The sequence below is a fragment of the Loxodonta africana genome, chromosome 7, assembly GCF_030014295.1.
Source record: "Loxodonta africana isolate mLoxAfr1 chromosome 7, mLoxAfr1.hap2, whole genome shotgun sequence".
Taxonomy (NCBI): domain Eukaryota; kingdom Metazoa; phylum Chordata; class Mammalia; order Proboscidea; family Elephantidae; genus Loxodonta; species Loxodonta africana.
This window is the reverse complement of record NC_087348.1, coordinates 7,824,169-7,844,152: the sequence shown is the minus strand read 5'-3', so window position 1 is coordinate 7,844,152 and position 19,984 is coordinate 7,824,169. Positions and strand designations below refer to the sequence as shown.

General features: G+C 56.9%; 1 protein-coding gene across 3 annotated transcripts; it reads left to right on the top strand.

Annotated features, from left to right (window-relative positions):
• Nucleotides 1-1,969: 1,969 nt before the first annotated feature.
• Nucleotides 1,970-13,559, top strand: RHOD (ras homolog family member D). 3 transcript variants are annotated; one of them, XM_003419553.4, is made up of 5 exons: nt 1,970-2,106; nt 6,933-7,020; nt 7,832-7,941; nt 10,572-10,706; nt 11,228-11,486. In XM_003419553.4, exons 1-5 carry the CDS (start codon nt 1,975-1,977, stop codon nt 11,393-11,395), a joined length of 633 nt encoding a protein of 210 aa, XP_003419601.1. In that variant the 5' UTR covers nt 1,970-1,974; the 3' UTR covers nt 11,396-11,486. The 3 variants fall into 3 exon arrangements, with proteins under 3 accessions (XP_003419601.1, XP_010597312.1, XP_023415320.1); XM_010599010.3 differs by lacking the exon at nt 7,832-7,941 and having other exon boundaries at nt 11,228-13,559; XM_023559552.2 differs by lacking the exon at nt 10,572-10,706.
• Nucleotides 13,560-19,984: the final 6,425 nt, after the last annotated feature.

Here is a 19,984-nt window from a genome sequence, read left to right as displayed (position 1 = left end):
CCCTTGGCATCACCCTGGCTCCCCAACCAAACCTCACCGTCCTGCACAGGGAAGGGCAGGGCCTCCAGAGCACCCCTCTCTTGCCTCCATACCTTCGCAAGTGCTGTTCCCTTGGTTTGGAACACCCTTCCTCCTCCGTCTAACTGTGTCCCACTTTTCCCTCAAGACTCTGACCAATGGCCCCTTTTCTCTGAAGGGTTTCCTGACACCCCCCCAAAGCTGGGTGAGGAGCCTCCCACTCCCTCTCCCCTCCCTCTGCCTCTCCCGGCCTCTGTTGTAGCTCTTATCCTATGGGTTCCCTGCCTGTCGTCCCATCTAGGCTGTGGCTTCTCACAGCAGGGACTTCCTCTTGGACATTTCAGGGTCCCCAGGCTCTTGGTCACAGAGGGCTCCTTGTGTTTGTTAAATAATAAGAACTGCTCACGTTAATCATGCACCAGACCCTGTTCTAAGCACTTTCCTTACAGTTATAAATCTCTTAAGGACTTTCCTTACATTGTGACCTAGCCGGAGATGAGACAGGTGGTCAACCACCTGCAGCAAAGCTTCCTGGTGCCAGTGGGAGGGGCAAGCCAGGCCACGCAGTGCCAATGACTGACCCATAAAGTCATGCCCAGTCCGCTCCCTCCCACCTGACCGGAAACACCTGGAGAGAAGGCTGTGGTGTAGGTCCTGGGGAAATGCACATTCATTCACTCATTCGTTCAAGGTCACTAACTCCTGCTCTGTGCCTGGCCCGTGCTGGGCACCAGGGACCCAGGTCTTGTTTCCACAGAGCTGGTAGGCCAAAGAGGCTAACCCCCAGCCCCTCCACCCTGGGGAAGAGGCCAGGTGCCCCCTCTCTCTGCCATTCTCCCTCCTGTAAAGGAGCCCTGGTGGCTCCGTGGTTAAACACGGGGTTGCTAAGCATCCATGGTTTGATCCCAACAGTGGGTCCACAGGAGAGAAAGCTGGCGATCTGCTGCCGGTAAAGATTAGGGCCAAGAAAAGCCTATGTGGCAGTTGTACTCTGTTACCTGGGGCCACTAAGAGTCAAAATCAACTCCTGGGATCCCAACAACCACCACCCCTGCACCTAAGGTATGGTACGGCCGGCGGTCCCTTGAAGGGAGGTGCCACCAAGCAGTTGCTATTAACCATGGCAGTGTCCATCGCCAGCTGTGAGAGATCATTCAGCAAACTAAAACTCATGCGTTCCTACTTCATAGCCCTTTCCTGACTTGAGCGCTTTCTTCTTTGGCTGCCTCCTCTCCGCCCGCCCTCTCCTCCCGCCCAGTCCCCACGGTCCCCGCCTGGGGTCTCCACATCCCTAAGCGCCGCCCTGCCCCGCGCCCGCAGCCAGGCCTCCCACTCAGCCGCCGCACGTCAAACCCCTTCATTTCCCCGGAAAAACTTCTAGACGGCGGGAACTATTTTCCCCAACTGTAACCTTCCACCAAACTGGGGGCTGGGGAGACTTTACTCCAGGTCGGAGAAGGGCCAGGGCCGTGGGGGTTCCCGCGAGAGCAGGCTTTTAAAAAAGGGTCTGTCTTCCATGAAAATGAAAAATCGAGCCCCCAAGGCAGAGTTTTGATCGTTGGGTTAATTGTCCAAGGTGCACGATGCCGCTAAATATTTAAGATGAATGTCAGATGTTTGGACAGGGGCGCAGTGTCATTGCTGGCCTTGGGGCTGTTTTCCGCAGACACGCCCCCCGTCCCCGTCCAACCGCGCGTCTCCCACCACAGGGGGTGCAGGGGGGCCGGGGCGGAGGCCCGTCCCCCCCAGCCTCGGCGCCCACGCATGCACCGTCTTTCCTGGTGGCCGAAGCCGTGTGAAGCCCCGCGCCACCGCCGCCCGGAGGCCCGCCCGGCTCACCTGCCCCGCCCCGCCGCCCGGCCCGCCCACATTCCTGCCCGCCGTCCCCGCGCAGTCCCCGCGCCCGTGCCTGCGCCGCCAGCCGCTGGTCGCCGCGCCCGGACCTCGCGGCCCGGCATGAAGGCGGCCCAGGCCCCCGGCGAGGAGGCGCCGCCAGGCGTGCAGTCCGCCAAGGTGGTCCTGGTGGGCGACGGTGGCTGCGGGAAGACGTCGTTGCTGATGGTCTTCGCGGAAGGGGACTTCCCCGAGGTGAGTGCCGCTCCTTCCCAAGGCGAAGCTGCCCAGGAGGTGCGCCGCCTGGCCTCCCAGAGGGTCCCCCGAAGCCTGGGGCCAAGGCCAGAGTTCCCTTCTCTCCCTGCCATCAGGCCTCAGGGATGTCGTTTGTAAAGTGGGGAGAATGGCACCCACTGGGTACTTAGCCAGCCCTCAAAGTGCGCTTGGAGGCATAGCACGGCCTAGGGGGCCCACCAGGAGCCAGACTGACTTTGCCACTTACAGCTGTGTGCCTTTGACCAAGCCTCTTACCGCCTCACAGGGTCACTGTGGGGAGTGGGTGAATACAGGTCAAGCCTCAGCTCTAAGCCTGCGCACAGAAAGCAGGTTGGTGAAGGCCATTCTTGGGAAACACTGGTGCTTCCCACACCCCGCCCCCGAGCTCTCACCCATACATTGGGCACCCTGTGGGCTTTACCTGAGGACAAGAGTGCCCTGGCTCTGGAGTCAGAACTCTGGGTTGGCACCTTGACTCACCTGTAACTAACTGTGTGGCCCTGAGTAACTTGCTTAGCTTCTCTGAGCCTCGGCTTCCTCACAACAACCTCATGGGGTGGAGGTGGAAATCAGGAAATTCTGATAAATGATGGGTCCACAAGGTGCCCGGCATGTCATTGGTGCTCTGGGCAAGTTGACATTCAGCCCTTCACTTCCCCACAAGCACTGAATGTCCAGGTGGACTCCACAGGCCCTGGGAAAGGGGCAGGGGCAGCGGCTGGGGCTGGGGCTGGGGTGGGGGGCAGAGGCTGGGACGGGGCAAGGGCAGTGGCAAGGGCTTGGGCTGGGGCAGGGGCAAGGGTTGGGGCAGGGGCTGCAGCCCCCCTTATGCCTCTTCTCAGACCATTCTGTGGGAAATTCGTGAGTTTGCTTGTGGGGGGTGGGAGGGGAATCCATGAATTCGCTTCCGTGTCTCTTCTTCCTCCCTCCCTCCCCAACATCCTCGAACCCTTGGGGCTGTGGGGCTCTGGTAAGTCTACTGGGGTAGGCAGGAGAGGCTGGCTGCTAACAGTGTTGGGCCTTTCTGTACACTGTGGCAGAGTCCAGCCTGACTCCTGTTCTGTGGCTTATGGAGCTGACTCACATCCTTTTTGGCCAGCCACACATTTTTTTAAGTTGTGGGGGAGACGTGTTTCCGGGCCCCCAGATGCTGCCCATGTGGGAACCCAACAATTATGGCACCTCAGAGGGGCCAGGCCGGGCCCAGGGGAGGGCCCTGGCTGCCTGTGGCTGCAGGGGAATGCCTCATTACCAGTATTCTCGGCCTGAGATAACCTTACTGGCAGGCCCGTCCCAATTTGAGAGAGGTTAAAATGTGGAGAACAGGCACCTCACACCCACAGGGGGCTGTCAGGGGAGGGGAGGGTGTACTTGTCAACGAGTGGGGGGGGTGCCTAGCATCATGAAGCCTCCTCCCTGCCTGGAGCATGAGTTCCCTGTTGCCCATCTAACTCTGGACACAAGACAAGTCTCTTCTGTTAAACAGACGCAGGGACAGAGAGCCAGACAGACCTTCATTTTACAGATGGAAAAACTGAGAGCAGAGAGGCAGAGTCTTGCCTCAGTGCACACAGCCCTGCAGAGCTGGTCTTGAACCTAGGTGTCCCAGCCTGCCCCCTAGGGCACTCTCCACAGCCCCCAGTGCCCTGTCTGTGGACTCGGGCTGCTCCTGACCTAGCTCAGATGCCTCCTCCAGGCAGCCCTGCAAGCCCAGGGAGCCAGCGGCTAGGAGGCTTAGGGCCCCATCTCCCAGGCCCCCACATGCAGCAAAGGGCAGAGGGCAGGCTGGGGACTTCGAGGGGCCTCAGTTATCCTCGTCTGGCAGTGGCCCAATCTGAGTTTCAGTTCAGGGAGAGCAGGGTGGGAGAGCTCCTTCCTTGGATGCAATTTGGGGGGCAGCTATTCCCACAGGGCCCAAGACCAGCCGCACCCATACCAGGGTGGGGAGAGGAGGGGGCAGGGAGCATCCAGCCCTGCCTGCTAGAGCCAGCAGAGCCCTCCTGATCTGCATGGGGACTCCCATGAGTGTCCTGCTAAGGGAAACCCCTGACACCTCCCTCAAACTATGTCCCCCATGGGTAACGATCCGTCTGTGAGCTCCATGAGGGCCGACCCCAGGATGAGTCATCTCTGCCCAGGTCTAGCACAGGCCAACCTTGCCCTTCCGGCTGGGAACAGCTCCACAAATAAGATCAGGTGTCATTGGTCCCATGGGCAGGGGGTGACCTGCCTGGGGGTTCAAAGAACACAACAGGAGGTGTAAACGTGTTTCCAGGGTGATGTTCCAGCATAATGAGGGGGTGGGAGGTGGCTGTAACAGTCACAAGCTAGAGGAAGACCCCAGCCCAAGCCCTGGAATGGGACCTTCCCACTGACTTCTGGCACCAGGGTCAGGCAGAAGCTGGAGTTGGTGACCTCAGGGAGGTAGAGAGCAAGGGGCAGAGCCTGGCCTCTGGAGCCAGAGAGACCTGTCCAGTCACTAACCTGCTGTCCAGCTGTGCCACCGTGGGCAGGTCGCTTTCCCCTCTGGGCCTCAGTGTTCCCATCAGGAAAATGAGGACCGTGCTGACCTCCCAGCTCCCTGCGTGGCACGGTGTGCCATCGACAATTAACCTAAAGAGGAGCCCTGGTGGTGCAGCGATTAAGCACTTAGCTGCTAACCGGAAGATCAGCAGTTTGAACCCACCAGCCACTCCACGGGAGAAAGATGTGGCAGTCTGCTTCTGCAAAGATTTACAGCCTTGGAAACCCTACGGGGCAGTTCTACTTTATCCTATAGGGTCGCCATGAGTTGGAATCGACTTGATGGCAATGGGTTGGGTTTGGTTGGGTTTATTAACCTAAAGGTTAACAGTTTGAACCCACCCAGCAGCACCATGGAAGAAAGGCCTGGCTCTCTGCCTTTCCAAAGATTACAGCCATGAAACCCCTATGGGGCAGTTTTATTCTGTAAGACATGGGGTCGCCATGAGTCAGAGTAGACTCGATGGCAGTGGGTTTACTGACCCCCCGGGTTGCAAAGATTAGAGACGGTGCCAGTCAAGGGCCCATTCGCAGTAAGTCCTTAGAGAGGGGCGGGCGGTGGTGTCATCACCACAGCCATTTATAAACCACTGACACGCAGTCTCCGGAGAGCTTTGTGGCAGCCCACCCTCCAGCTTGGATCACAAGGGTCCTGCCATAGGACCCTTGCTGGTGAAGGAGTCACAAAGCTGGGAGCTCGATGCTGGCATCCGTGCCCTCCAGATGCCAGGGCCCTGCTCCAGGGCAAAGGTGGGCCGCTGGGGAGGGGGCACCATCCTGAGGGGTTGGACGGTGCTGGTGTGGACACTGCCCTGGCTACCAGCCTTCTAGGTGCTGGGCATTCGTGCCGAGGGCCTCCCCTGACTGTGGGTCTCCCCACCACATCTTCGCCTTTAACCAGTGAGGGAACCAGGTGACTGGCCCGAGGTCACACAGTCGGCGAGCGCTGGGGTCTTGTGATTCTGGAGTCAGCACTGCTAGCCACTCCATTACGCCTTCCCCCGCCAGGCAGAGGGTCTGAGGGAAGGGGGCCCTGGAGCAGGCAGGGGGAGCATGGGCTGGTGGGTGGGGTCCTCGCCTGTTCCTGCTGATAGAGGGAGTGACAGGGTGGCTAGGCCATCCCCAACTTCTCCATCCCCCCTTCCCTGCTGCACCCCACCCCCAGCAGCATCCGAGGTGCCCACCTCCAAAGGGCTGCCCCTCCTAGCTGATCAGGCTCGAAGTTCTCCTGAGTCACCGGCAGGCGGAGGCCCGACCTGGCATGGGAAGAAAGGGAGGGCGGGGTCCCCCCAGGTCGTGGCCCCACCAAACCTCAGCAGGAGCGAGGCCTGGGGACCCCTCAGGGCAAAGGGCTTGCATGGTGGGGCATTTTGAAAACTCCTCACTCAGTTGTTCGGACGCCATTTTGCCAAGTGCCCCTTCTTGGTTCCCACATCTCCATCTGTGTTTCCCAACCCTCCAGGCTGAACAGAGCAGGAGCCGAGCTCAGGCTGTGTTGGGTGGGGGCCTTGCCCTGGAGACCACTCCTGAGACTACAGGACATAACCCTGAGGCAGAACTTGTCCAGGACTGGGGGACGTGGGGGGTTCAGGAAAGGCATGGGGCGAAGGTGGCATTTGGCAGGGGTCTTGGCAGTACTGTGAGAGGCCGAGAGGCAAAGGAGGGACCCCACAAAGCTGTGAGCTCCCAGAGCAGGGGTGGGTTTCGTTTATTACTTGATCCCCAGTGTCCAGAACTGCACCTAGAGAAGGTGCTAATGTTTGTTGAGTGAGTGAACGAATGAATGAACGAATGAAAGGATGTAGGTTAATGTTATTCCAGGAGGAGGAAACAGCAAGAACAAAGGCTCAGAAACGGGAGAATCCCCTGTCCAGGGGCAGCAAAGATAAAAGTAACAGTAGCCTGCACAGACAGAGTGCTTATTCTGTGCCCAGCACAGTGCTGGGGACTACACAGAGTGTCTCGTTGAATCCTTACTGCAACACTCTACGTAGGTACTTTTGTTATGCCCATTTTGCAGATGAGGAGAATGAGGACCAGGGAGGTTTAGTACTTTCCAAGGTCCACAGCTAGGAAATCGTGGCTCTTGGCCTCGACCCTATGCAGGCCAACTCAGGGCCTTCCAGAAACTACCTCTATAAAAAAAAAAAAAAAAACCTCTATACCATCTCCAAACTGGGGGTGATGCAGGGGGCATTCCTGGGGCTCTGGCCTTTGTGCCCCAGGCCCCCGCCCCTCTCAGCAGCTGTCCTTACAGCCTCCCCCTTTGTCTTCTTCCTCAGAACTACACCCCCACAGTGTTTGAGCGGTACAATGTCAACCTACAAATAAAGGGCAAACCCGTGCACCTCCAAATCTGGGACACGGCAGGTGAGTGCGCCAGGGGCTGGGGGAGTGTGCGGTGAGAGGAGGGGCGTCCATGGTCCCCAGATGCTGGAGAGCAAAGCCCTGGCCCTTCCTGCCCCAGGGAAGTGAACTAGCCTCCAAGGGACAGGTGTCCGCCAGGATTGGGAGGTCGCCAGGAACCTCACTCCTTGTTTCTGCCCCCTGTCTGTCTGCCCCTCCCATCCAGGGCAGCCACCACGTCCTGGAGACAAGGGGGAGTCCAGATTGCCTTGCTCTCAAGGGGTGGATGGTGTCCAGCCCCCTAAGCGTGCCACCCTGGCTATAGCTTATGTGAGGTTCTCCTGACCTTGACTTTGACCTCTGCTTTCCAACCTCTTGACCTTGCCCATACAAGGCTTCAGTCAAGTCTATACCAGAGTTCAAAGCTAAGCACGGGAAATCCCACCAGCCCCCTGACCCTGGGCGGCCTCACATGCCTTTGCCAGGACCCCTGCCTGCCCCTCACCCTTCACTCTCCAAGCCAAGGGCAGACCAGGCTCCTGGGTGCTGGCCCTCGCTCCTCCAGGCCCGGCCCCTGCCTCGCCCCACTCTTTCCAGAACAGTCCTCTCTCAGCAAGTGATCTTGCCCACGCCAGGGTTGCCAAGGGGGACATTCACCCAGTGCAGCCTCCTTATAAGTGCCAGCTTCGTTCAGGACCCTGAGGCCCAGGACCAAGCCCTGCCCTCTGGAAGCTCCCCATCCTACCATCTGGTGGGGTGACACCGCCTGATATTTGGGAGGTGCCGACAGTGGGCAGGAGGTCTGGGGAGGGAGTGACCGTGACATTCTGCTCAGGACAAGATGACTATGACCGCCTGCGGCCCCTGTTCTACCCTGATGCCAACGTCCTGCTGCTCTGCTTTGACGTCACCAGCCCCTACAGCTTTAACAATGTCTTCGACCGGGTAGGTCCTGGGGGACCAGGAGGCACAGCCCCACAGCCAGGCACCTGCCCCACACCTACCCCAATGCAGGCGACTGTTGGAGCTGGAGCTGGGCCAGCCCTGGATGACACTGAGGCCAGTGCCTTTGGCATATGTATGTAGGAAACTGTGGTTAAGAGCTCAGCTGCTCACTAAAAGATCAGCAGTTCGAATCCACCCGCTGCTCTTTGGAAACCTTATGGGGCAGCTCTGCTTTTCAACAGTAATGTTTTTTTTTTCTTTTCTTTTCTTTTTTTAATGGGGAGACAGGCCTGGGGAGCAGCAGCTCACCAGGGCACACAGGGATCTGACCCCCAGTCCAGTTTTCCTCGGACAGCCCTAGTTTGTACTCAACATGCTGGCTCTTCACTGACACCGCTCCCTGAGCGTGCCAAGTGGCCCAGAGGCCCTTGCATGTCCCCAGCCTGTCCAGACCTGGACAGCAAGGTCACTTGAACCTTCACGTCTGATTCTGGCAACTCCCAGCCCCTCTTTGTGACCGCAGGGTCTCATCGGCCTCCCAGCACCCCCTCCCCAGTTATGTCAGAGGTCCTGAAGCTGCCTTTCAGGTGCCAGGGCTGAGGTCCCTTGAGTTCTTGGCTCCAGTGCCTTGTGGCACAGCCCCTGTCTGTCCCCTACTTCAGGGTTCCTCAGAACATAGGTGGTGACAGCAATAATAACGGTGACAGCAGCATTTATTGAGAACTTACCATGCGCCAGGAGCCCGGGTGATGCAAGTGGTTTGCGATTGGCTGCTAACCTAAAGGTTGGCGGTTTGAACCCACCCAGAGGCTCCGAAGAAGGAAGGCCTGGAGAACTGCTTCTGTAAAAATTGCTGTCGTCATGCCGTCAAGTCCATTCCAACTCATATCGACCCTATGGGACAGAGTAGAGCTGCCCCTTAGGGTTTCCTAGGCTGTAAACTTTATGGGAGCAGATTATCAGGTCTTTTCTCCCGCAGGGCAGCTGGGGGAGTTTAAACCGCCAACCTTTGAGTTAGCAGCCAACCGTTTAACGGTTGCACCACCAGGGCAAGAAGACTCTATGGAGCAGTTCTACTCTGTAACGCACGGGGGTCACCAGGAGTCAGAACTGACTTGATGACAATGGGTTTGGTTTTTTGGAGGATTGTACCTCCTCCCAGGCTCTGCTCTGAGCATGGGGGACCAGAAGAGATGGTGGTGGCTGGAACTGGGGTCCTAGCAGTGGGAGGTGAGAGGCGGGTGGGTTCTCAATCTATTTTGAAGGCGGAGCATTAAGACTTGCTGATGGATTGGACCTGGGTGGGAGGGAGACCAGACCAGAGCAGCTAGAAGGTGGAGCTGCCATTTCCTGAGATGAGAGGGGCAAGCCAGGGGCACGGGGAGACAGGGAGGCCACAGGCCTGCTGGACATCCAGGGGGAGGTGTCAGGTGGGCGGTTAGAAGCAGACACCTTCTACAGCTCCGGGCAAGGCAGGACAGGCTGGCAAGAGGCATTTGGAGCATCAGTGGGGCAGCGAAAGCCCCAGACTGGAAAGGTCCCCTGGGGAGTGAGTCTGTAGAGAAGAGAGCATGTGGGGAAAGGAGAAGAGGACTGATGAGACCGGAGGAGAGCAGGCGAGTAGGGCCCCACGGTGAAGTGCAGACGGGGTCCCAGAGGAGGCCAGGCCGATGAGGGCCAAGGGTGTGAATTTCCTGATGGATTTAGCAAGGTGGAGGCACCAGGGGAGACCTCTTCAAGGGCAGTTTTGGTGGAGGGATGGGTTGTAGGAGCAAAGGCGCTGACCCACCACCTTGGTTTGACCAGCCACATGAGGTCAAACTGCACCTCAAATGGGCTCCACCCAGGTAAACTGGGCTGCAGAAAAACCCTCTGAGGCTTGAGCAAAGCGTTCCCAGGCCCACCAGCCCTGTGGACGGTTAGTTCTGGAGTCTCCTGGCATCTCTAACAGGACCCTGTCTGAGCCCAGCAGTAGGATGTTGATTTCTCCTGAACAGACAAGCTGAGCAGGGCTGCATTCCTGGAGATGTACACCCCCGGCCCCTGCCCCAGCTTCCCAGCTCCCCTACTATAGTCCAGGTGAGAACACTCCACTGAGCAGCTACACAGGATGGGAGCACTCCCTCCCACAGGCCTGCAAAACCTCGCCTGAGGCAAGCTGCTGCTGTGGCCATTTTCAGAATTTTCAGAGCTGCTTTATTTTTAAAGGATTGGTTATTCTCTTACATATTTTGCCCAATTTGGGGGGCGAGAGCCCTTACCTGGCCAAGAGGCAGGGCTCTACAGTGGGTGGAAGCAGAGGTCCAGGGCCTCACCCCCGGGCTCAAATCCTGCCACTTCCAGTTGTGTGACAAAGGCCAATTATATCACCTCTCGGTGCCTCAGTTCTTGTATCTGTACAATAAGGTTGATTCCAGTTGCTTCCCAGGGCTTTGGGGGATGAATGAGTTTACCCGTGTGAAGTCTTCCATTAGTGCCTGGCACAAAGTCTGTGCTCCCTAAACGCTGGGTGTGCTGACTGGCATTGCTGGGGTTGAATCCGGAAGCAAGAGGGTAGTGTAGGACCAGAGTGCTGCCTCGCATCACCCCCAGTGGAGGGACAGCACTCCTGATGGCTCCCACCCCTGCAGTGGTACCCGGAGGTGAGTCATTTCTGCAAGGAGGCACCCATCGTGGTCGTGGGCTGCAAGACAGACCTGCGCAAGGACAAGTCACTGGTGAAAAAGCTACGGAAAAATGGGTTGGAGCCGGTGACCTACAACAGGGTAGGAAGCCCAAGCAGGGGTGGTAGGTTGGGGCATGGTGGGTGGGAGCTGGGATAGGGAACCCCTGAGATACACTGTTCCAGCCCAGCCTTTGAGGCTCCAGGTGGCCAGCAAGCGCAGGGTACGGGGCTCAGGCTGTCATGGGTCGAGAGCTACCAGAGTACTCCAGAAAGTTCCACCTGTAGAAGGAAGAGTGAAGGAGGAAGTTATTCCTCTCCACCCACTTCACAGAGGGGGAACTTTAGGCCCAGAGGTCACCCAGCTCTCTCACGGGGGCCTGCGTTAGTCCGTGAAGTTAATTAGTTGGTGCCTTGAGAGGCACAGAGACCCAGCCTGGCGCTGAGGTAGGAGACCCGCATGAGGGCCTTGTCAAGAGAGAGGCAGGGGGCTGGTGCTCTGGAAAACTCGCATCTTATCATTTTGCCCTGGAGACCTCCTGGGTCAGGGCTGAGGGAGGCTGGGTGTGAGGTCCACTCAGCAGGCCCCCACCTCACAGCAGTCCCGTTCACTCTCCTTTTTAGGGCCAGGAGATGGCAAGGTCTGTGGGTGCAGTGGCCTATCTGGAGTGCTCAGCCCGTCTGCACGACAACGTCCAGACCGTCTTCCAGGAAGCGGCCAAGGTGGCTCTCAGCAGCCGCAGGCGCAACTTCTGGAGGCGGATTACGAGGAACTTTTGTGTGGTGACCTGACCTACCCCCGGCCGCCCAGCCTACTTCCACTGCCGCCTGGGCTCACAGACACCCGCCAAGCAGTGAGGGGAGGATCTGGGCACTGACCTTCTGCCAGCTGGGCTGGGCTGGACCCAGCTACCTGTGGTCAGGGACCGCTGAACGGCACCCCAAACCGATGGGCACCACCGAGGCTGGCCCGGGCCTGGGATCCCTGGAGTGCAGCAAAATCTTCTGAGGTTTGAGCAAGAAGTTCCCAGGCCCAACAGCCCTATGGAGGTCTAGTCCTCAAGTCTCTGGAACCTTTAACAGACTCCCTGGACCGCACGTCCCAGAGAGGCTGCGTGAAGCCTGGCGCCACCTGCTGGCTGTTCCTGGAGCCTCCCTGGACTGAGCATCTTCGAACCATCCTTACCAAAATCCGCACCCTGCTCCTTCCGCCTACACCCTACCCGCCCCGTGGTAACTGTACAACTAAAGTGGCATCCCATGTCAGGTTTTCCCATGCCTTTTGTTTCATAGAGAATAACAGCCTGCCCCATGCAGGCTCTGGAGTGGGGCTGCTTGGATCCAAACTCAGCTTTATCACTTCCAGGACATTGGGCAAGTTACCTGAACTTTCTGGGCCTCAGTGTTCTTGTCTGTGAAATGGGACCAGTCACAGGTTATATCATAAAGCTAGAGGATTGTGAGGATCAATGCATGCCAAGAGTGCCTGGCACACAGTAAGCACTCATGAAAGTTTCACAAACACTACGTTTATTTATTTCTCTGCTTATATCTCTATCTGTTTTATCATCTCATACTTAATATCCATAACACTGCTCAGAGATAGGAGGCAACAGGGCAGAACTCATTCCTCCCATTTATCAGATGAGAAGACTGAGGCACCCCACCCTCCCCACCAGCATGAAGCCTCTCTCTTCATCCAATCTCTCATTAAAACTCTCAGCCCCCTTGGCCTGCATCCTCCTGTCCCACCTGCCTTCCAAAACTTCACACAGTGTCCCACAGGCCTCTCAGGCTGCTGTGATGGAACTCCTCATCTCCAGGGAAGTGCCTTATCTTTTCTGGTAACTTCCTCAACCTCCCCTCCCCGCAGGCTGATTAGGACCCCTCCTGTGTGCTACCTGTGGACCTGTGCTTTGGATCCACTAGGCTCTGAGGCTGCAAACTGCAGGTTCCCTGTGTCGTATTCCTAGCTCATGTCATAGCGTCGGCACATTAGAAAGCTCCTTAAACACCAGGCTACTGGAGGAATAAATGACTAAGCCCCTGGTCCTCTCAGGGAAGGGGCCTGGTCAGCACCCGGGTCTCCTGATATCCTGTTCAGCATGTCACCTCCATTTACAGGACACAGTGACCAGCCTGGCTCTGCTCCGTGCAGTTTATCTCCAGTTCATGTACACTCCTCCATGCCCAACACCATGCTTGGTACCTGACCAGCATTTTGTCACTTCAGCCTCACAGCAACCGGATAGGATGAGCACGGTTGTCCCCAGTTGCCAGACTGAGGCTTAAAGGGTGTAATTGGCCTGACATCAGTGATGGAACATGGCAGGGCTGAGATTCGAACCCAGATCTGCTGCTGACCCTAGACCTGGAACACCGTAATGCAAAAGGCCAAGCTACTAGGGGCTAAACCAGGGGCTGGGGATGAAGAAATGACGGAGACAAGGACCCTGACTTGAAGGAAGTCGAGGTCCAGGGCAAGCAGACAGATGTACAAATAAGTCAGCGTGAAGAGCATTATTGCAAAATCCTACCCGGGGCTCCGGGAGCACGCGTCTTGGGAAATTAGAGAAGGGGGATGTTTGAGCTGGGCTTGACTTATTAGGCTTGGGAAGGCAGGAAGGGGAGAATAGGGAAGAACATTCCAGGCATCCAATGCGCTTGGAGGAGGATCAGTCAGGCCAGGAAAAACTGCTTCCCACTCCTGAGCAGCTTATACTTAAAACCCTACGTGGGACCTGCAGTCTGTTGTGAGGTGCCGTCAGGTTGGTTCCGACTCATAGCAACCCCACGTACAACAGAACAAAACACTGCCCTCTACCAAGCATGAGGTCCTTCTCCAGGGACTGGTTCCTCCTGATAACGTGTCCAAAGTATGTGAGACATGGTCTTGCTATCCTTGCTTCTAAGGAGCACTCTGGTTGTACTTCTTCCAAGACAGATTTGTTCGTTCTTTTGGCAGTCCATGGTATATTCAGTATTCTTCGCCAACGCCACAATTCCAAGGTAATCAATTCTTCGGTCTATCCTTTTTCATTGTCCAGGTTTGCATGCATATGAGGTGACTGAAAACACCACAGCTTGGGTCAGGCGCATCTCAGTCTTCAAGGTGATGTCTTTTCTTTTTAACGTAGGAACCAGGGTCCAGAGGCCTGCAGTCTAGGTGGGGTTTTCCACACAGGTGCCTAACACTGCTCCACCCACTGCAGCTCAGCTCTGTAACCTCAGTTGTGAGCCTTCACCTGGCCTAAGTTGTCCCTCACCTGAGCTGTTTCTGATGAAACTACCATGTGGGGAGGGCAGAGCTGATTCTCATTAGGTATCATCTGTATCAGCCTGAAAGAAACGGCCGGGTTCAAGTTCAAGGTATAATTTGATGTTTCAGGTTTGTGCTGGCTCAGCGATGTTAGAAAATACACACGGTTTGGGTCAGGAGGGGCTTACCAAGAGCTGTGAGTAAGTTCATGTTACACTTGAGAAACATTTGGGTCTGAGTTCTGTGCTCTGGAGCATGGAGGTGACTCTTTGGGGCTCTGGCTGCTGCTTTGGCTCAGAGTAAACCCAGGAGAAGTTATTCATTCAGGCCAGAGGGGACGCCACGGCAGTTGAGTCATAAACGGCCCACTCGGCTTGTGGCTCTGCCGGAGGGGCGGATAGCTGGGAGGGTGCTCAGACCACACCCTGGCAGGGGGCAGCCCTGGGGTCTCCATCAGGAAATGGTTCCCCACACAAAGCCCTGCAAGGCTCTTAGTGCTGTAAGGGAGAGCAGGCGCCAGGCCGGGCTTTCTCACAGAATCACTCAGTGGTTAACATTTGCCCAACACTCCCCGAACGTCAGCTCTCTGCTCAGCATCCCCCAGGCTGTATCTCATTTAACATTCTCTGTCCCCAACGAGCTAGGCCCTGTTATTGCACCCACTTCACAGATGAGAAGACAGAGGCACAGAGAGCTCTGTACCTTGCACAAGATCTTAAGGGCCAAGATTCTAGTCTAGAACAATCTGACTCCAGAGTCCCTGCCCTGGACCCCTGCCCTTGCTCTAGATCCCTGCCCTGGACCCCCGCCCCAGACCTCTGCCCCAGATTCCTTCCCTGGACACTATGGCCCAGACCCCTGCCCTGGCCCAGGCCCCCTTCCTCTGATCCTCTACCTGGACCCCTGCCCCAGCCCCCTGCCTTGGACCAGTATTTCCTGACCCCAAGCCCAGCCCAGAAAGCCAGCAGTCACAGGGCCGGAAAAGCCCCACCTCGCTCACTCCCCCACTCACCACAGCCATCACAACCATTCTCAACAAGGTGGGGCCAGGCTGTGGGACCAGATGGTTCAACCAGTCACCAGCCACAGTAGCAGCTTCCAGGAGAGGCAGCTGGTGGGTCAGGAGCCCAGCAGAAGGGGTGGGAGCTGGAATTACTGGGTTCCTGCCAGGCCTGGACCTACAAGATGGCATTATTAGAACCATTTGACAGAAGAAGCAAACTAGGACCGGGGTGATAAAGTGACCTGATGAGGGTCACATGGCCAGAGGTAGGACTGAGCTCAGCGCAGGCCCTCTAACAGTCAGAAGGTCCAGGTCTCCGTGGACAGCGACCTGGGGAGGGCTTTGAGGTGGTGGAGAGACAGAAGGGGGGTCTGGGAGGTGGAGGATTCAGAGGTGTGCAGAAGCAGGGGAAGGAGCTTCTGGGGCCAAGGCAAGAGGGGGAAGTGGGCACGTGGGTGGTCAGAGAGCAGGGTCCTATGGGGAGCAGCAGGCTCCAGGACATACACGTACCGACTTTCCCTCCAGCCAACCTTGTGGCAGCAAGGGCCACTTTCCTTCCTTTCCTCTAGGGCGCCTCCCCATTTGCAAGTGTCCTGCCTGTCTCCCCTGGAACCAGCTCCTCAAGAGCATGTACTGGGTGTGGTTGGAGTCCCCCGTGCTTAAACCAGCGCCTGGGACATACCAACAAAATCGACTCATAGCGACCGTGTAGGCCAGAGCAGAACTGCCTCATAGGGTTCCCGAGGCTGTATCTTTACGGAAGCAGACCGCCACATCTTTCTCCCACAGAGCAGCTGGTGGGCTTGAGCAGCCAACTTTTTTGTTCGCAAATAAGCACTTAACCACTGCTCCACCAGAGCTCCTTACATGGCATCTAGTAAGCACTAAATAAATATGGGATGAGTGCTATAAATGATGGTGCACTTCAGACCTTCACCATGTCTTGCCTGGATTACAGGTCTCCCAGCCTCCAGCCTCTCCCCTCCTCCTCCCACCATCCCTTGAGGGAGCTTCAAAAGCATGAATCCGGCCTCAACATCCCCCCCAACTCCCCTGCCCAGCTGGGGCCTTGAGCTCTCCAGGTGTCTGGTGTCTGGGCAAACCAGTCTTTACAGCCTCACCTCCTTTTGTCAAAGATGGTGGTGGTGTGGCCCCAGCCCGCCTTCCTAGCCTTAGCCCCAGGACACCCGACTCCAGCCACACCCGGGGAGCACTAGCGCCGTGCTGGCCTCTGAGCCTTCGCTCAGACTCTTGCCTGCCATTCACACCCTTCCTCCCCACCACTGCCTGGTCAACCCCCCTCCTCAAAAATCCTTCAGGGTCCAGCTCAGACACCAACTTCTCCAAGAAGCCCTGTGGATCTGTGGGATTACACACTACACACGCATGCACACACGCTGGAGAATACATGCACAGTGCACACACGCACATGCACCATAGCACACATGCACACATGTGTGCATACATACACACACGTGTACACCAAAGCACCCATTCTCTTTGCGTGGCCTCTTGGCTGAGGAGCTGGGCTGCTTTTCCCAGGCTGTGGGAAAGGCCAGGGTGGACTCCAGGGATGACAGGTCTGGCGACAGGACCAGGGAGGATGGCGGGGAGGGTGGAGGCGGGCCAGGGAGACCAGTTGGGCAGCTGCAGCTGTTCAGACACAAGAAACAAGCCACCACAAGTCGAGGGTGGGTGACTTCTGGGTGGACTGTGGGAGGGTGGGACCGGAATGCAACCCTGCCCCCCGCGTGGGAACCCGTGGAGGGCAGGCACCTGCCCAGAACTGCCTGGCCTGGGAGAGGCAGGAACTGGAGTCAGAGCGGTTTCGTTTCAGCCATTCCAGGTATCAGAGGAGAGCTCGGTGCGCGGCAGCCTTGAAGGGCGCCGGCCCGGGAGGGAGGATTCAACTTCCAACGAGTCTCCTTCTGCTCCTCCATTTCCCCCAGCCCCGCCTGGCAGTGGGGCCAGACTGGCAGGAGCCGGGAGGAGACCCAGCCCAGAGGACAGCCACGGCCACAAGCCACAGTGTCTTCCTTCTCCACAATGTCTCACCCCGGCCTTGGGCTGTCTGCCGGGAAAGCAGGGGGCTGGGACTGCATGTCATGCCCTCCAGGACAGGCCCCGCCCTGGCATCCTTGGGTGGGGAGGGTGGGGCGCACACTGTCTGTGAGTCATACAGCTTCCCTCTCCGCCTGGACGGTACCCTGGGCCCCAGCATCTGGGGGCAGGGAGGGATGGTGGCTGGCAGATCACCCCACTTCTCCCTCCAGATGCCTTTGGCACCTGGGGACCCTTCCTTTGGAAGGTAAGAACTCACAGCCCCCAGGAAGTCATCACGAAGCCCCTGGCTGGGGAACCCGGGAAGCCAGTGATGGCAAGGCAGAGCCATCCGGGACAAAGGGAACTGGCTGACTGCTCACCCCGACATTTGAGGGCTCTGTAACCTTATGGATCACAACAGAGCATTGTCTGACTCACTTGCTTTGGACACAACATTGGGAGATAACAATCGCTGGAGGAAGACACCATGTGTGGTGAAGCAGAGGGCTGTGGAGGGCAAGGGAGCCCTTGGTGAGATGGATTGGCCAATAGTCACAACAATGGACTTGAACATGCTGGCAACTATGAGGATGACGAAGGACCGGGCAGTGTTACATTCTGTTGTACATGAGGTCATCGTGAGTCAACTCAAGCAGCAATGTATTTGTCTGTCTATCTCCAAGCTAAGAGCTTCTGATTAAACATGTCAAGTTGTGGACAGAAGCAGATTTTCTTGTGTTCAAATTCTGGTTGTGTAGTTTCCCAGCTGTGTGACCTTGGACGAGTCACTTGTGCTCTCTCTGTGTCAGTTTTCTCGTCTGTAGAATGTGGGTAAGAATAGTACCACTTGCTGGAGCGGTCGGGAGACTGACGGGCTAATGTGGCTAGTCTTACTTGATAATTGTGAACTAATACAGTTACGAAGTATACGTCGAGTATAATAACTGCTTAACCTGCAAGCTTGTTGCTGATGTGCAAAGCCTCAGCAAGCATGTAAGTGTCAGTCAGTGTTGGCTCCCTTCCCCTGGTCTAGGTCATCAAGCCCTGGATGGAGGAGAGCAAGTTCAGACCCTACCCAAGCCTGACCCAGTGCTGAGCCCAGGGTGGCATCCAATATGTTTGATTAGGAAATATTTATCGACTGCCTAGCTTCTGCAGGAGGAGTCCCTTGGTGGCACAAACAATTAAGCGCTCAACTATGAGCCAGAAAGTTGGTGGTTCAAACCCACCCAGAGGCTCCTCAGAAGACAAGCCTGGTGATCTGCTTCCAAAAGGTCACAGCCTTGAGAACCCTACGGAGCCATTCCGCTCTGCATACTTGGAGTCACCGTAAGTCGAGCTCATGGGACAGCGACCAGCAACAAGCGCAGGCAGGAGGGTGGTAGTGGTTCAGGGGTAGAATTCTCGCCTTCCACGCGGGAGACCCGGGTTTGATTTCTGGCCGGTGCACCTCGCGTGCAGCCGTCACCCGTCTGTCTGTGGGGACTTGTGTGTTGCTGTGACCTGGAACAGGTTTCAGCAGAGCTTCCAGACTGAGACTAACTCGGAAGAAAGGCCTGGCAATCTACTTTTGAAAATCAGCCGATGAAAACCCTATGGATCACAAATCCAACCTGCAACCAATCACGGGGATGGCGCAGGACCAGGCAGTGTTTCATTCTGTTGTGCGTGGGGTTGCCATGATTCAGGAGCCAACACCCACCACCACATACTCCTGTACTAGGCTCTGATTCTACTGAACACCAAGCTAGGGGGTAGGATGGATTAGGTGGGTCGGGGTACAGAGGTGAGAGGTGCTCCTTGCCTTCCATGCCCACCAGGGCTCCACCCTCTGTGGAGCTCTGATGACACCACCAGCAGGGGAGGGAGACTGCCCACATTCACGTATGGGCCCCAGGCGTGAGTGCCCACCCCACTGCTGAGAGAAACCAGAGGGGAGCCGGGGGGTGCTAGAGGGGCTTCCCAATGAACGACCGATGCGGGAGGTTGCCCAGCCACCCTCATGCCTCTGAAACCTCATTCTTCTGCAACCACAACTTCTTCCTGCATCCCACAGTTGTGCCTGGCCAGGTGCTGCAAGGCACATTCCGCACACCCTGCCTCGTTCAGTCCTCACAGTTCCTTCACTTTACAGGTGCAGAAACTGAGACTCAGAAAGATAAAGAGTGGGACCAAAAGTGAGGGGCAGAGCTGAGCTCTTAGACACGGCCAGGCCCAGTACTCCCAGCCCGGCTTCTAAATCCCTGGGCACTGTCCAGGCGGTGGGGGACTGACCAGCAGAGGGCAGCAGGGCGCAAGGAGCGCAGCTTTTCCCGGCCCCTCTGAGAGGCCCACTGGGCAGGCATGGGATCTTCTGCCCCAACCTCCCTGCCTGGAACTCCACCCACTGAACCGAGCCCACCCAACATTTTACTGAAGACAGACCAAGGCCCAGAGTGGCCAGTCTGGGCAGACCCAGCAGGGGAATCGTGCTGTCCTGAGTCCGTTTCAGAGAGTCCCTGGGTGGTATAAAAGGTTAACACACTCAAATGCTAAGGGAAAGGTTGACTATTTGCATCCACCCAGAAAAAAAAAAAAAAATCCACCCAGAGGCGCCTCAAAATAAAGGCCTGGCAATCTGCATCTGAGAAATCAGCCATTGAAAACCTTATGGCAGAGCACAGTTCTACTCTGACATGCATGGGGTCTCCACGAGTTGGAATCGACCCCACAGCAACTGGTTTTGGGAATGAACTTTGGTTCTAGGGTCAGAGAGACCCAGGTTTGAAACCTGATCCTGAACTTACCAAAACTCACCTGATTATAGCCAAGTGACTGAAGTGGAGGTTCAGGTCTCTTGTTCGCTGGACTGGTGAGATCAAAGGAAATATCGCCCCCCAGCCCACCCCACCCCCAGTGGGCCAGGTGCCTAGTGAGCTCTGAGTAACCCAGGCTGACAGTTTTCTCTGTGCTGCTCTACAGGTGGGATGCCTAAGTGGGAGGCCCCTGCCCTCCTTTCCCCTGATACCCCCTCCCCTGCGCCACCGAATTTGTATCATAATTCAGGGAGATGATCAAAATACTTGGGCATCGGGGG